The 12,381-nt window shown below is 35.1% G+C and overlaps 1 protein-coding gene across 1 annotated transcript in view; it reads right to left on the bottom strand.

Moving 5' to 3' along the window:
• The window catches only part of TTC27 (tetratricopeptide repeat domain 27), a 111,405-nt gene that overhangs the window by 79,669 nt on the left and 19,355 nt on the right, over positions 1-12,381 (bottom strand). Inside the window, exons 5-8 of the mRNA XM_054399091.1 lie at positions 11,492-11,594; positions 8,756-8,920; positions 4,795-4,931; positions 2,540-2,652 (exon numbers count right to left, since the gene is read on the bottom strand). Of these exons, the coding sequence (XP_054255066.1) occupies positions 2,540-2,652; positions 4,795-4,931; positions 8,756-8,920; positions 11,492-11,594 (518 nt within the window). The remainder of the gene's footprint in view (positions 1-2,539; positions 2,653-4,794; positions 4,932-8,755; positions 8,921-11,491; positions 11,595-12,381) is intronic.

Here is a 12,381-nt window from a genome sequence, read left to right as displayed (position 1 = left end):
GAAGCATTAGTATCTTTTCCATCAGCCTCTGAAAGTTTGGCTCAAGACTCTATATAGAATTTTAGCTTCAATCATACACTTGACTATAAGATAAATCTTCTATCATCATGACAAGTTATTTTCATTTGAAATATCAGAAAAGTCCTAGCCAAGTGATGAGTCTACACTTCTAGGAGTTTCTTTGAATATCTCCTTTCAGTTGCATTACTCCTGCAGTGAGATGATCTGAACGCACCTCTGGATACTTTCTTCCTAGACAGATACCATAAAATCTGGATAAAATGGAATAGGAAGGATTTTGTGTAAGTGAGGCAGGCTGGGGTGGTTTTGCCCCTCCCCCCCAGCCTTTCCCCCCTTTCTTGTACATACAGTTTCATTACATTAAAAGGAAAAAGTTTTTAGTTTCACAGAATGTTCAGTATTTGGAAGAAAAGGAATTTGCTGAGAAGAAATAGAATAGCCAAACACTTTGAAGGAAACTGCCTCAAATTACAGATGCCAGAGAGAACTGGCTGGGTACAGTTTTCATTTTATATATATGGATTACTGATGAAGTTGTTCTTTTCTGACATCAGGGCAGAGAGAGGCTTAAAAAAACTCAAATTGATTCAGGCTCATGTATATTATTTAGAAGCTGGCTTAAGCATATTACATGAGAAGCATCCACTTTTGTAAAAAGAGTCGGGTGTGAGATTTTCACACTTGAAAAAAATATTTTATATCGTCTTGAAATGTTGTTGAGGAGAAAATGAAAATGTTTGTACTGATACTTTAACACTACTTTGTTTAGCCATTTTATCGTGGTAACCTATTTGAAATTAAACTTAGTTCACAGGAGGAAGCATTATGTGTACTTAGTTAATTTTAGGATCCTATGTAATTGTAATTGTTTTCGGAATGTTGTAACAATTTTCAGTTTGTTCTGCTACCCACAAACATTTCTGCCTGTGGCTGATTTTGTTAATATTATCATTAGCTACAAAAATCTCTGTTTAATTAAAGAACATTTCTATGACATTTGCTGTAAAACAAACACCATCAAGCCCAGGGAAATGTATAGGAAATAATTGCTCACATTTACTCTTTTTCTTTACCTGCAGGCTGCCTTTCTACAACAAACTAGGTCATCGTTGATAATGGCAGTCAACAACAGATACCATTAAAGTGGTGCTAGACTAAACTAAAATCTAGTTAAAACTGCTTTGGAAACTTAAATGAATTCTAAAGCAAATGTATCTATTATGAAATGAGGTATTGACTCTACAGAACTGAAGTCCTCAGCATGAAAAAAAGCAGGGAATCTCCTATACATGAATATGCTTCCTCGCAAATTCATATGCCCATAGCTGGTACAAACACCAAGAGTATGGCCAGCAATCCAAGCCTAAACTCCACTGAGTCACAAGGGTTGTGTCTTAAATCCCCTCAGAACAGTTCTCAAAGCTGACATTCTATTAACAGTTCTGCCACGTGGCTGCATACCAAATCTTGTTCCCAGCTATGAGTTCAAACAAAAGAGTTCAGTTGCTTAATATCCCACCCACTGAAGGCCATTTACTATTCTTATGGGGAAGCAAGGCTATAACATTTTTTCAGATGGTGGTGGGGTTTTTTTTAGTGGGTTAAATGAACTTCTTGCCCTGATTCCTGCCAAAGTCACATACCACTTGGATTATAATGTACACACATAGATGGCAGTTAAGATGGTTTTTAGCTGTTGTTCAGGGCATGACAGCAGTGGTTTCAAAGTGACATGCTGTAGTCAAGAAACCCACTGTGCAGATTACCAATATAAAATTCAAATTCTATATTTAAAAAAAAACCAAACACACACACAAAAAGAGAGCAAAGAGAAAGACCAATAGGCAGATTAAAATTTCCTTCAGAAGGGTGAATCAGCTAACTGACACTGTATCATAGAAAAAAGTTTTTTTCTTTTAGAGAGAAATAAAGAGAAATATTCATTAGTAGCCAGTGTATGTTCCTCAAATCTCCAGCTGCTTTTTGCAGTTCTGTGCCATTTCCATAACCCAAGTAGAGAAGAAGAAAACTTAAGCGAAAACCCCAAAGACTTTGTATTGTAGCTTCTAACTAGCAACAGATGCTCTGAACTATACAGGTGTTTCCACTGCACTGAATAGCAGGACAGAATTTTGCTTGATCCTCACAAAAGGCTGACCATTGCAGACTCTGAAATAAGTCTTCAAAATCTGCCAACATGTCATCATCATATGGTAGCTAATGCTGCCTGACATTTGAAATATGATTAGTCTGAGGCACAAAGAACAAGAAGTTTTCGCACGATAAAAGAACAACATAGCAATTAATGAAATACTACTGAAATTCTGAACTGGAACTTAATGTTAACTCTGAGATAACTGAAAATGCTACTCATGTATCATGCAAATCTTTTAACATTTTAGTCATATAAGGCTATATGATAAGGAAGGAGAAAAAAAGTCCCATCAACTCACCATTTCATTATTTCATTATCAGAATGATTCATGCAGCAATATATTTTGAGAAATGATGAACTTACCACATTCCAAGGATTACAGCAAGCTCTTCTGCACACAAATCAGGTACCTGGTACTGATCAGCATCTGCTAATTTTATCTCATCAAGCAATGTGTCATCATTTAAATCATAATTCTGTTGGAGGAGAAAAAAAAATATTTTAAAATAATTATAAATAACCACAGAGAAATTTATGCCTTAAAATATATAAAAAATAGACCTGTTTGAAATAGAATAATGTAAATATCACAAAATGACACTGAAAGGAATTTACCATGATTGTGAAAGAATAGCTAACTGATTAAGGCAGTTAGAAAGAAGCATCATCCAGACCATTTTGCTACAAGGTTGTTATGCAGGAGGTACAGCATTCAGAGCAACTTCAAGGTTATCTGAATATTGATTTTCTACTTAAGGTCTGAAAGGGTTTTCTTTTTCAAATTGGTGCTCATAGTATTATCAACAATTTCCTCCTCTACTATACATTTACTGCTGAAACAGATCAAGGTTAATTGCTTTCCTAGAATGCAGGTTTTCAGACTAGTGACTATGGACCTCTGGGAATGTTTGCTCTTCTTTTTAATTAACAGTAGAGTGCAATTAAGTAAAGCAACGCTTTCTGCCAGTACAGTTAAACTCCTTACACAGGGAACAGGTCCTGCTTTATTTTTTTTTTTTTTTTTCAGAAGGAGTTTTGTAAATTCAACATAGATTGAAGAAACCTTATTGAGGCAACATCTCCAGATACTTTGTCCTGGTAAAGGCAAGACAGAGTATTGCTCCCAGAAAAATAGGTGCTCCTAGACAAGTGCTTGCACCTTCCCAGCAAATTTCCTCTGAAACAAATTGTTTAAGCAGTATTCAGTTCAACTTTTAGAAACAACTATGCTACCTTAAGTTCGTTCTCTATCATTTAACTTGAGGAATAACGTAATACAATCTGTGGCTAAAAAGTGTAAATTATTTTGTGTTTGTTTGGAAATAAAAGATTCTCTAGGCTGCAAGCAGAAGGAGGTAGCTTTAATACTATTTTTCCTTCCCTTCAAAAAAACCTAAACATAGAAAAAAAACCTAAACATAGAAAAAAAACCATAAGCATGACTAATTTTTAAAGTTCCCAATATCTCAATTTTCTTTTTCAAACTCTGCTAAACCTCAGCAGTTTTTGGTCTCTTCAGCAAAAGGACACATGAATACAGTATTTAATTAGCAAGGATAATATACTTCATTGCAGGTTATATCTAGAGCCTAAACCAGCACTGTCACTTTTATTGAAACAATTTTATTCCAAACTAAAGCCTTTATCAGGTAAGGACTACAAAGGCAAATTCTGCAGAAAGTTGAGAATAACTGGTAAAAATAGTCACACAGTATACCAGTTAGAGACTCTGTGAGAAAAATGCATCCTATAATTTAATTCTAGATAATTTGTACTTGAAGTCTACAACTAAGTTAACATTCATCAAGTGGCCTCATTATCCTTAAAGGGTTTGCTATATAGTTCTCTCATAAGCAATCTTTTCGTCAAATCTAATACAACAGTAAGGACACAGTAATGGAAAACAAAACAAAAGCTAGGATAGTCTCCTGAGATAGTCACATGTTTGATTTAGAAATAGAGAAGTATTAAAAATTCTTTTGGTTAAGATTTCTGCTTAGACTGGAAGTCTATCAAGGCATATTTTTTTTTAATAAAGGCTCTCTAACCTGAGGAATAAATCTTGCACCACACAGTTTATCTATGGTTTCTTTAGTAAGTATGAGTAATTTTAAATGCCAACCAGAACTTCTCCTCATGAATGAAAAATGCTATCTGAAAACAATTCAGTAGTAGTTAAGCAATTTATAATCGAAGCAATCATACACATCCTTAGGACCAGTAGGTTCAAGTCACAAAATTAATACCAGTAAGAATACCTACACCTATTTCCTATCTTCATATTGTTACTAAATCAAGTCTCTATGTTCCTCTGATGCCTTGCAGGCTATTTTGAAAATCTGTTTCACTGATTTTCCTAACTCCATCATTCTTAGACACAAGAAATTATTACGTAAACTATAGAAGATCAAACTTGCAAACATGCTTTTAGTTGAGTAGCCACATCTCTCTTGCAGACAGTTATCTTTGGTTTACCCCATGTACCTAACCAAAACTTCCAGAAGTTGCAATCAAGTTTCTCCTAGGAACCACACACTTTTCACTTGCAAACACTCTAGAAAAGCATCCAGAACATTTTTCTTTTTAAGAGATTAAACCAATTTTTCTAAAATACACACCATTGTTAAGTTTTCTAGAGGTGTTGGAGCCAGACTTAGTTCACTATGAGGAATGAGGAATTCATCTGTTCTTTGGACATCCAAAACAAGCTGTGCAATGTATTTTTCCTGAAATCGTGTTCTCTTCCCCAAAGCACCTACAGAAAATTAATACAAGCTTAGAAAAATGAAAAGCAAAATAACAGGAGAAACACACTGAGAAATAACGTATCTTTGGTTTAACTCTGCTTGATCTATTTTCAGTGCACAGCATGTGTCCTTACTGCTAGCTATGACAGAGAAAGAAATACCTATTACAAACACACAAACACAGCCAGATAGGCCTTTGCAAAGCCACGTTCAGGTAAAACCCCCATGATCCACCATAATGTCTCTTGAAAAGTCATAGTCCTGAAGTGTCATCAGTTCTTCATTTATTCCCTTCGCCATATGACACAAGAAATTGTGCAATTTGCCTGCTAGAAATTAATGACAACATGACAATTTAGGCAAATGAAAACCCCATAATATCTTTCTAGCCATAATTTTAAGTATTTCAGATCTTCATCTGAAGACTTAGGTCTATGAAGAGGAATCGCAGACATGATGTTAGCATAATACGGCACATAAGATACTATAAAAGTAACATGGGAGAAAGTCAACCAGTAAACTAACAAAGGCTCTCTACCGAATGAATCAACATTCAGAATGTTCAATGTGAAATTCCTCTCACTGTTTCTTCAGTTCTTTATTTGACCCTCAGACAACTTTTACTAGTTTTTAGGGTGGCAACTGACATCTATAGCAAACTGAAAAGAAAAACTTGTCCGTTCTTCCTCTGTTAGCAAGTTGTTTGCAAGCTGCAATCAGAAATCACAAAAATCTCAGGACAGTAACTTAGAATAACAGAATCCTAACCAGAGCCAAAAAGGAGCTAAAAATTTGAAGGCTCGCTTACTTAGTATTAGTATGACACAACATGCAGAAAATGTGAACTGTTAAAGTCAAATAACTGCAACAGGAATGAATGAATCTTGCCCCACTGTTGCCTTTGCAGAATTAAGATCAATTTCTTAATTTCATTATAATTTTGAAAATATTGCAGGACATATAAATCTTTGAGTTAAAGACCACTGACTGCTCATGTGACAAAGGCTGGAGGATGAGGCTATTGTCAGCACAAATCATATGGAACAGGCACTGAAATAGCAGTCACCCCCTTTTCTTCCTGCAGGTGGAAAGAGAGAAGTAGGGAAAACAGAAATTAAACTGATTTCTCCTTTTCTCCCAATAATCCCTTTTAATGGCAAAGCCTTGTGTTAATACTTGATGAAGACATCCAAAAGGTTCTAAAAATATCATCTTAAAATTGTAAGGTGCACTGCAGAGACACACGGAGAGAAATACTGGATAATGATTGATATTAATTTCAAACAGTAGTTTAAATTCTCAAGTTTAACAATGCTTGAAAATCATTTTGCTGTAATTAGTTTTCCATTATGTCTTAAATAACCGAATAAAACACTTGCTAAGACAGTTACCAATAAATTTACTTGCTACCACCCAGAAACTGTGATTTGCTTATGCTCTGAGAGGCACTCACCCAAATTTTTTAAGCAAATAATTCCTTGCTATTACAGGTACAAAATTATTTTTTTTTCTTTGTAAGTAATATGTATCAGGCTGGGGGAAATGTGCTTGCTCTGTACCACCATAAATTCTCAGAAAAGAGAAGAAATCTACACAGAGACTTTATTTTCTGTTCCATATTAAAAGTTCCCAGGGATGCATTACTGGGCATGAAAATAATAAGTAGACAATATGCAGATCTTTAGAGTTCAGTATTATTAATCCTCCAGATCTGGTGATCTTAATTTTTTGGGGGGTTTACCAGTCTTCAATTTAGAAAATTTCTATGCAAGAAGGACACAGTCTTTTACTGGAAATTGTTTAGTGGAGTAATTGATGGTTGTGACTCATTGCATGGGACATAAGGATGCTTTTTAATAAATGAAGAAAACAGCATAGACCTGAATTAATGGGACTTTTAAAAGTACACAAGCCAAAACAAGTATGATTTATTCACACATTTCTAAAATAACTTTGGAAAATACTGATTCTAAATTCTCTCTAAGAGCAGAATACATTTCCATGCCACAATAAAATGTTCAATGATCCACAATTACAACCATTAGAGAATAAAAAAATTCTTAAAATACCTTCCTAAAACAGGAAATTACTTCCAAAAGCCTTAAAAAACGTCTTTGCCAGAGGTTGAACTTCTACATTAAAGCAAAGTCTTTTTTGATGATGTAAGATTCCTTATATTTAGCCCAAACATACACATTAAGTGAATTTGTCTAGAACGCCAACAATAGCCACATGCTTGGTTTAGTTCATTTGCCTCCAGGTTAGACATCTTTCATAGCTATTCTCATAGATTTATGGAGATAAACCACAGAACTTTTAGGAGTTTCACAACATTTTTCCAAGAGACTACATCACCACAATCTCTCTCTGGGACTAGCATAACCTCTTGTTAAAGTAATCAAAAATACAAATAATTCCACTGCATCCAAACCTTTTTTTTTTCTCCAAAGATTGGTTTTTCCCTAGGTTAGATTTAAGGGAATTACTTAATAAAAATTTAAAGATATCCTTTAAAGGGGAGAAAATAATTTAACACGTGGCTATAAATTGAGGAATATCAGCAAATAGCCACCTTCCATTTTATTGTCTTTTAAATTTCTTAATTAAATTTCTTTAGAGAGAAAAAGTAAAAATGGGCATATTTTAAACAAATTTACCTTGTGGTATTAAATTTGCAGTATATGCCACACATACTACATGTCACACATGCAGTACACGTTTCACATAGGAAAAAAGGTAGGATCAGTTGAATGCATGGAATTCCTTCAAACAAATGTATAGAAATTTCTCCTATGTTCTAATCAGGTAGCATTGAATATAATCAATGAATAGGCATGCAAACACATTATGCCACAACATTTTCATTACCGATTTTTCAAAGTAAAGTTTTAAAACCTTTGATGAAATGAGTAAGAAGTTCCATACAAGCTGTTTAGTTTTGTAGGGGTTTTTGCATGTGTGTGTGCATTTTCATTGTTTGATTGTTTTTTGTGTTGCTGGTTTTTCTTGAAATATGAAACTGACTCAGGATACAAGCAGGGGAAGCTGCAGCTTCTATCTACATATAAACAACACCTAGCCTTGTGACACACCTAATAGACAAGGAGTATTTCCTTAGTGCTTTTCACTAATAGGTCTATAGAAACATACAAGAGCTTTCACATTTCTACTTGGGTACAATCAAAAGGTCTGCCACAGAAAACATGTGCATTTTATGTCATTTCAATTACCTGGCAGGACTAGCTAGAACAAACATTCCCATATCTATGCATGTAATTTTAAAGGAAGTTTCAGCATTCTGATCCGCCTTACTCGGACGAATCAGTTCTGAAAAGATAATCAGAAAGTCTCCATAGTGGTTGTGTGCTTCGTATTTCTGTTCATCAGAAATTTGACATTTCTACTTGTTTCCTGTGACAACACTGGTTCTGGAAGTGATTTTATCCAAGCAAGTGGCACAAAAGGTGAAAGACTGCATCAAATCATTATGCAGACTTCTATGTAAGTGTCTCCAAAGAAGCAGAATCGTTCATCATTACACCAACAGATACAAGTAGACCTAGAACTTAGCTTGAAACACAGGAAGGAAGGATTGTAATACAACTGCTGAGACATCTGTGTTTATTAGGGATTATATTGTACCTGTATGATATATTGCTCTTCTGTTTTTCAAGCCATGCTAATTCTCAGAAAACAAGTAAGTCCTATCTTGTAAAAGTAAACATTTTTGAAACAATTGGTTTTTTACTTGGATATGTAAAAACACCCCAACAAGCCATAGGTTAGTTTGGTCCAACCAACCATCATCATAGACTGCATAAGCAAAACTTACCTGTAAGATTAATCTGCAGTTTTGTTATGTCTTTAGCCATAGTGAAACACTCTTTAGCTTTTTTATACTCATAGTAATACAAAAATGTATAGGCACACTCAAGATGAAACTGAACTGCTAAGTGCCAGCTTTCACCACATCTGAACAAAGTTTCCGCTTCTGTCACTGCAAATTAAGAAAATAAAAACTATCAGGATGCAGTGCAGGAGAATGATACATTTAAAATACCAGGAGAGAAAGTCTGTTTTGCTCATAGTAGACATGTTGTTCTTCACACCTCCACACATTTAGAAATTCACAGTCAGTGTATAAAAGATAGCCACTATTTAAAGCATTTTCAAGTGTTTTATCTAAGGATTACTACTAAACAAACAAAAGATTAATCTTTGCTCATATTTTACATAAAAACTGAATAAACAACTCTAATTACCTTGGACCTGCAGAAAAACAGAGGAATTCAAAACATATAATATTGAGATAATATCATTCCCTTAAGTAGGAGACTTCAAATGAGTAAGTTTTACCAGCAGATTGAGCAGAAGAAAATATCTTTGTAAATATATCTGAAATCTTTAGAAGACATGACATTTATTCAACCAGCACAGAAGCATTTGTATTACGTATATATTTAAATTATATCAAAATACATTAAATGACAAAAGAATTTTCTTGTATAGTAAAACACAGACCATTACGTTGAAAACAATTCATGTGAGCTACTTTTAAATTAATTTTTTTTTTGCTTTGGGCTCTATTTTTTTATTATGTAAATATTTTTCTGCCAAAATAGAGGTCTAGAGCATCACAGCACCTGAAAAGACAGGTATCCAAGACTGACACAGATGTTGTTTTATTTAATGGATGCTTACCTTTTCAAACACGATTTAAGATTAATAATGTGTTAGTAACATTATCAATTATTTTAAAAATGTTTTTCTCTGGTTTTTGATTTTAGAGACTGGCAGTCAACTCTATCCTGAAAGATTTTGTTTAAACATCCTAGACTTGTTTTTTGCCTACCTGTTAATCCTCAAAATCTTTCAATTAACATAGAAAGCTCCTAATTCTGAACATATTTTTACACAGCTATTTTAAGTTCAGTAGATAAGAAATTGCACGCACAAATCCTGCTTAGTAATAACTTCTTACAAAGTCTGATTTTAGAGATTTTTGTTTCATGACATCAAACCAGTAATTTAAAAATATTACTTCAATTGTTTTCAACTAAAGTAAGACAGAGAATGCAGCAGGATACAACTCAACCCTTAAAAAATCTTAAGAAAATCGACACCACTTCAAAACTGAGAAAGTTATCTGAATGTTAACTTCACACTTAAGTAACGTGTTCTTTGTTAAGAAACAGTTGGAAGTTTTAATGCTTTTGCCCATCTAGATCATGAAACACATTCTCTGTTTTTAAAAAAGAGAACAATGTTCACAGGACCATAAAACATCTACCTAACAGAGGCTTTGTTTTCTGTAAAAAGAGTGGGGGGAAAAATTTAGTAAATTATTTGGAACATCTGCTATCTTCACCTGCTTTTTACTCTCCATACATATATGATGCACCTCTGATGGTCTCCCAAAGGACAAAAATCCTGTTTAAATGAGGGAAAAAAAAATCGTGTTTTTCATGAGGTACTGTGAAAAGCACTCAAAAATGCAATGAGGATTTTCTACAGATGCAAACATAGATTTGCATTCACTCTTTAGCATAATTTGAGCCACTAAAATCTGAAAAATCTCAGTGAAAAACCTGCAAGACACTGAATGTGCAGGTATGCATATGGAAACTGCACCAGACTGCAGCTTTCCAAATGAATCTTTTTTCATACTATTGCTACTAAAGCTGAATATGAGCTGCCAGTGTACACTTGCAGCCCAGAAAGCCAACCATATGCTGGGTTGCATCAAGACAAGTGTGGCCAACAGGTCGAGAGAGGTGATTCTCCCCTCTACACTGCTCTCATGAGACTCCACCTGGAGTACTGTGTCCAGTTCTGGAGCTCCTATTACAGGAAAGATATGGACGGTGCTGTAATACGTCTAGAGAAGAGCCACGAGGATGATCAGAGGGCTGGAGCACCTCTCCTGTGAGGACAGACTGAGACTTGGGGTTGTCAGTCTGGAGAGGAGAAAGCTCCAAGGAAACTTTATTGTGGCTTTCCAGTATCTGAATGGGGCTTACAAGAAAGCTGGTGAGGGACTTCTTAGGATGTCAGGTAGTGACAGGACTAGGGGCAATGGATCCAAGGTAGAGGAGGGGATATTTAGATTAGACATTAGGAAGAAGTTCTTCACCGTGAGGGTGGTTAGACACTGGAACAGGTTGTCCAAAGAGGTGGAAGTTTTTAAGGCCAGGCCGGATGGGGCTCTGGGCCAGGGGAGTTGGAACTAGGTGATCCTTGAGATTTCTTCCAACCCTGGTAACTCTATGATTCTATGAAATACGGAATAAAAACTGTACAGAATGACTTCAAGTCAGCTTGTGATTAGTTAACAGTACTAAGTACAGGCGAAGAAAACCTTTGTTTACAATTGCACATTCCCATTTCCATCTTAGTGACCAGAAAGCAGCATGTGGCATACAAGTTTCTGTCAATTTAAGTGAATTCTGTTTCCTTCTCTGCTCTCCCTAATTAGGTAAGCATGCTGTGAGAGTTGTGCCCACAAATTCCTCTCTGCTGTGATATCTTACAACTGATGCTATAGGCCAATAAGAGATTAGAAACATACCTTGTTTTATACAGGTCTGGGCAAGAGTAAATAGCTCAGGTGATCTTTCCTCTAACAACTGCTGGTGAATATTCACACATCGCAGAGTCCACCAAGATAATGTCTGAAAGAAGATACAGATACTTCAAGTTAATAACAAGTACAGATCCCTTTTCTTTAAAATGAAAAAAAAAAGAAAAGAACAAAGTGGCTTTAAAATACAGATTTTGTAATCTATTGAATTCTAATTTCTAAAAAATATAAACCATCCCGAAACAGCTGCTGTCTATAAAAAGAAGTAAGCACTAATCTAGCATGAAGATTAATATCCTCAAGCACCTCTATAGTGCTCTAAGTGTTTGATGGGTTTTCCCCTGTTAATTTCTCTAGCTGCTCTTTGAATTCTGCAAAACTTTAGGACCACAATCTGCTAAGAAACTCATGAGCCATGGTCTCACTCTTCAGTAATCTTTCCAGCCTGAAGAGTCTTAGACTATTTAGCTACTTTTTGCATGGAAGCCATTCAGTATTTCTGATCATCTAGTATTGCCCTTCTATACATTTTCCCTCTTCTGTTTTACCTTTTTTTTATTTCTTCAGGTGGATCATCTCCTTCAGAAAGGAAATGAAGAAAAGTGAAAGAGGACCATAACTGCTCATGAGAACACTTCACACTCATAATTGGAAGTATTAATGTTTGCATGTGGAATTTTGGAAGGGCAAATATCTTTTTGAACTAAATAATCATTCTACAGCAGAGCTAAATCACAGCTAAGGAAATACCTGATTTTAGAAAGCTGTATACCGAAAGCATAAATTCCCTAGCGTATCTTGTGCCTCTCTGGCTCCACCAGGTAGAAATGCATGGAAAAGCTAACCGATAGTACAAGATCTTAAAATTATTCTTATTG

This window comes from Indicator indicator, chromosome 2 (assembly GCF_027791375.1).
Source record: "Indicator indicator isolate 239-I01 chromosome 2, UM_Iind_1.1, whole genome shotgun sequence".
Classification (NCBI taxonomy): domain Eukaryota; kingdom Metazoa; phylum Chordata; class Aves; order Piciformes; family Indicatoridae; genus Indicator; species Indicator indicator.
Note: the sequence above shows the minus strand (reverse complement) of the source record. Positions and strands in the feature narration are given on the sequence as shown.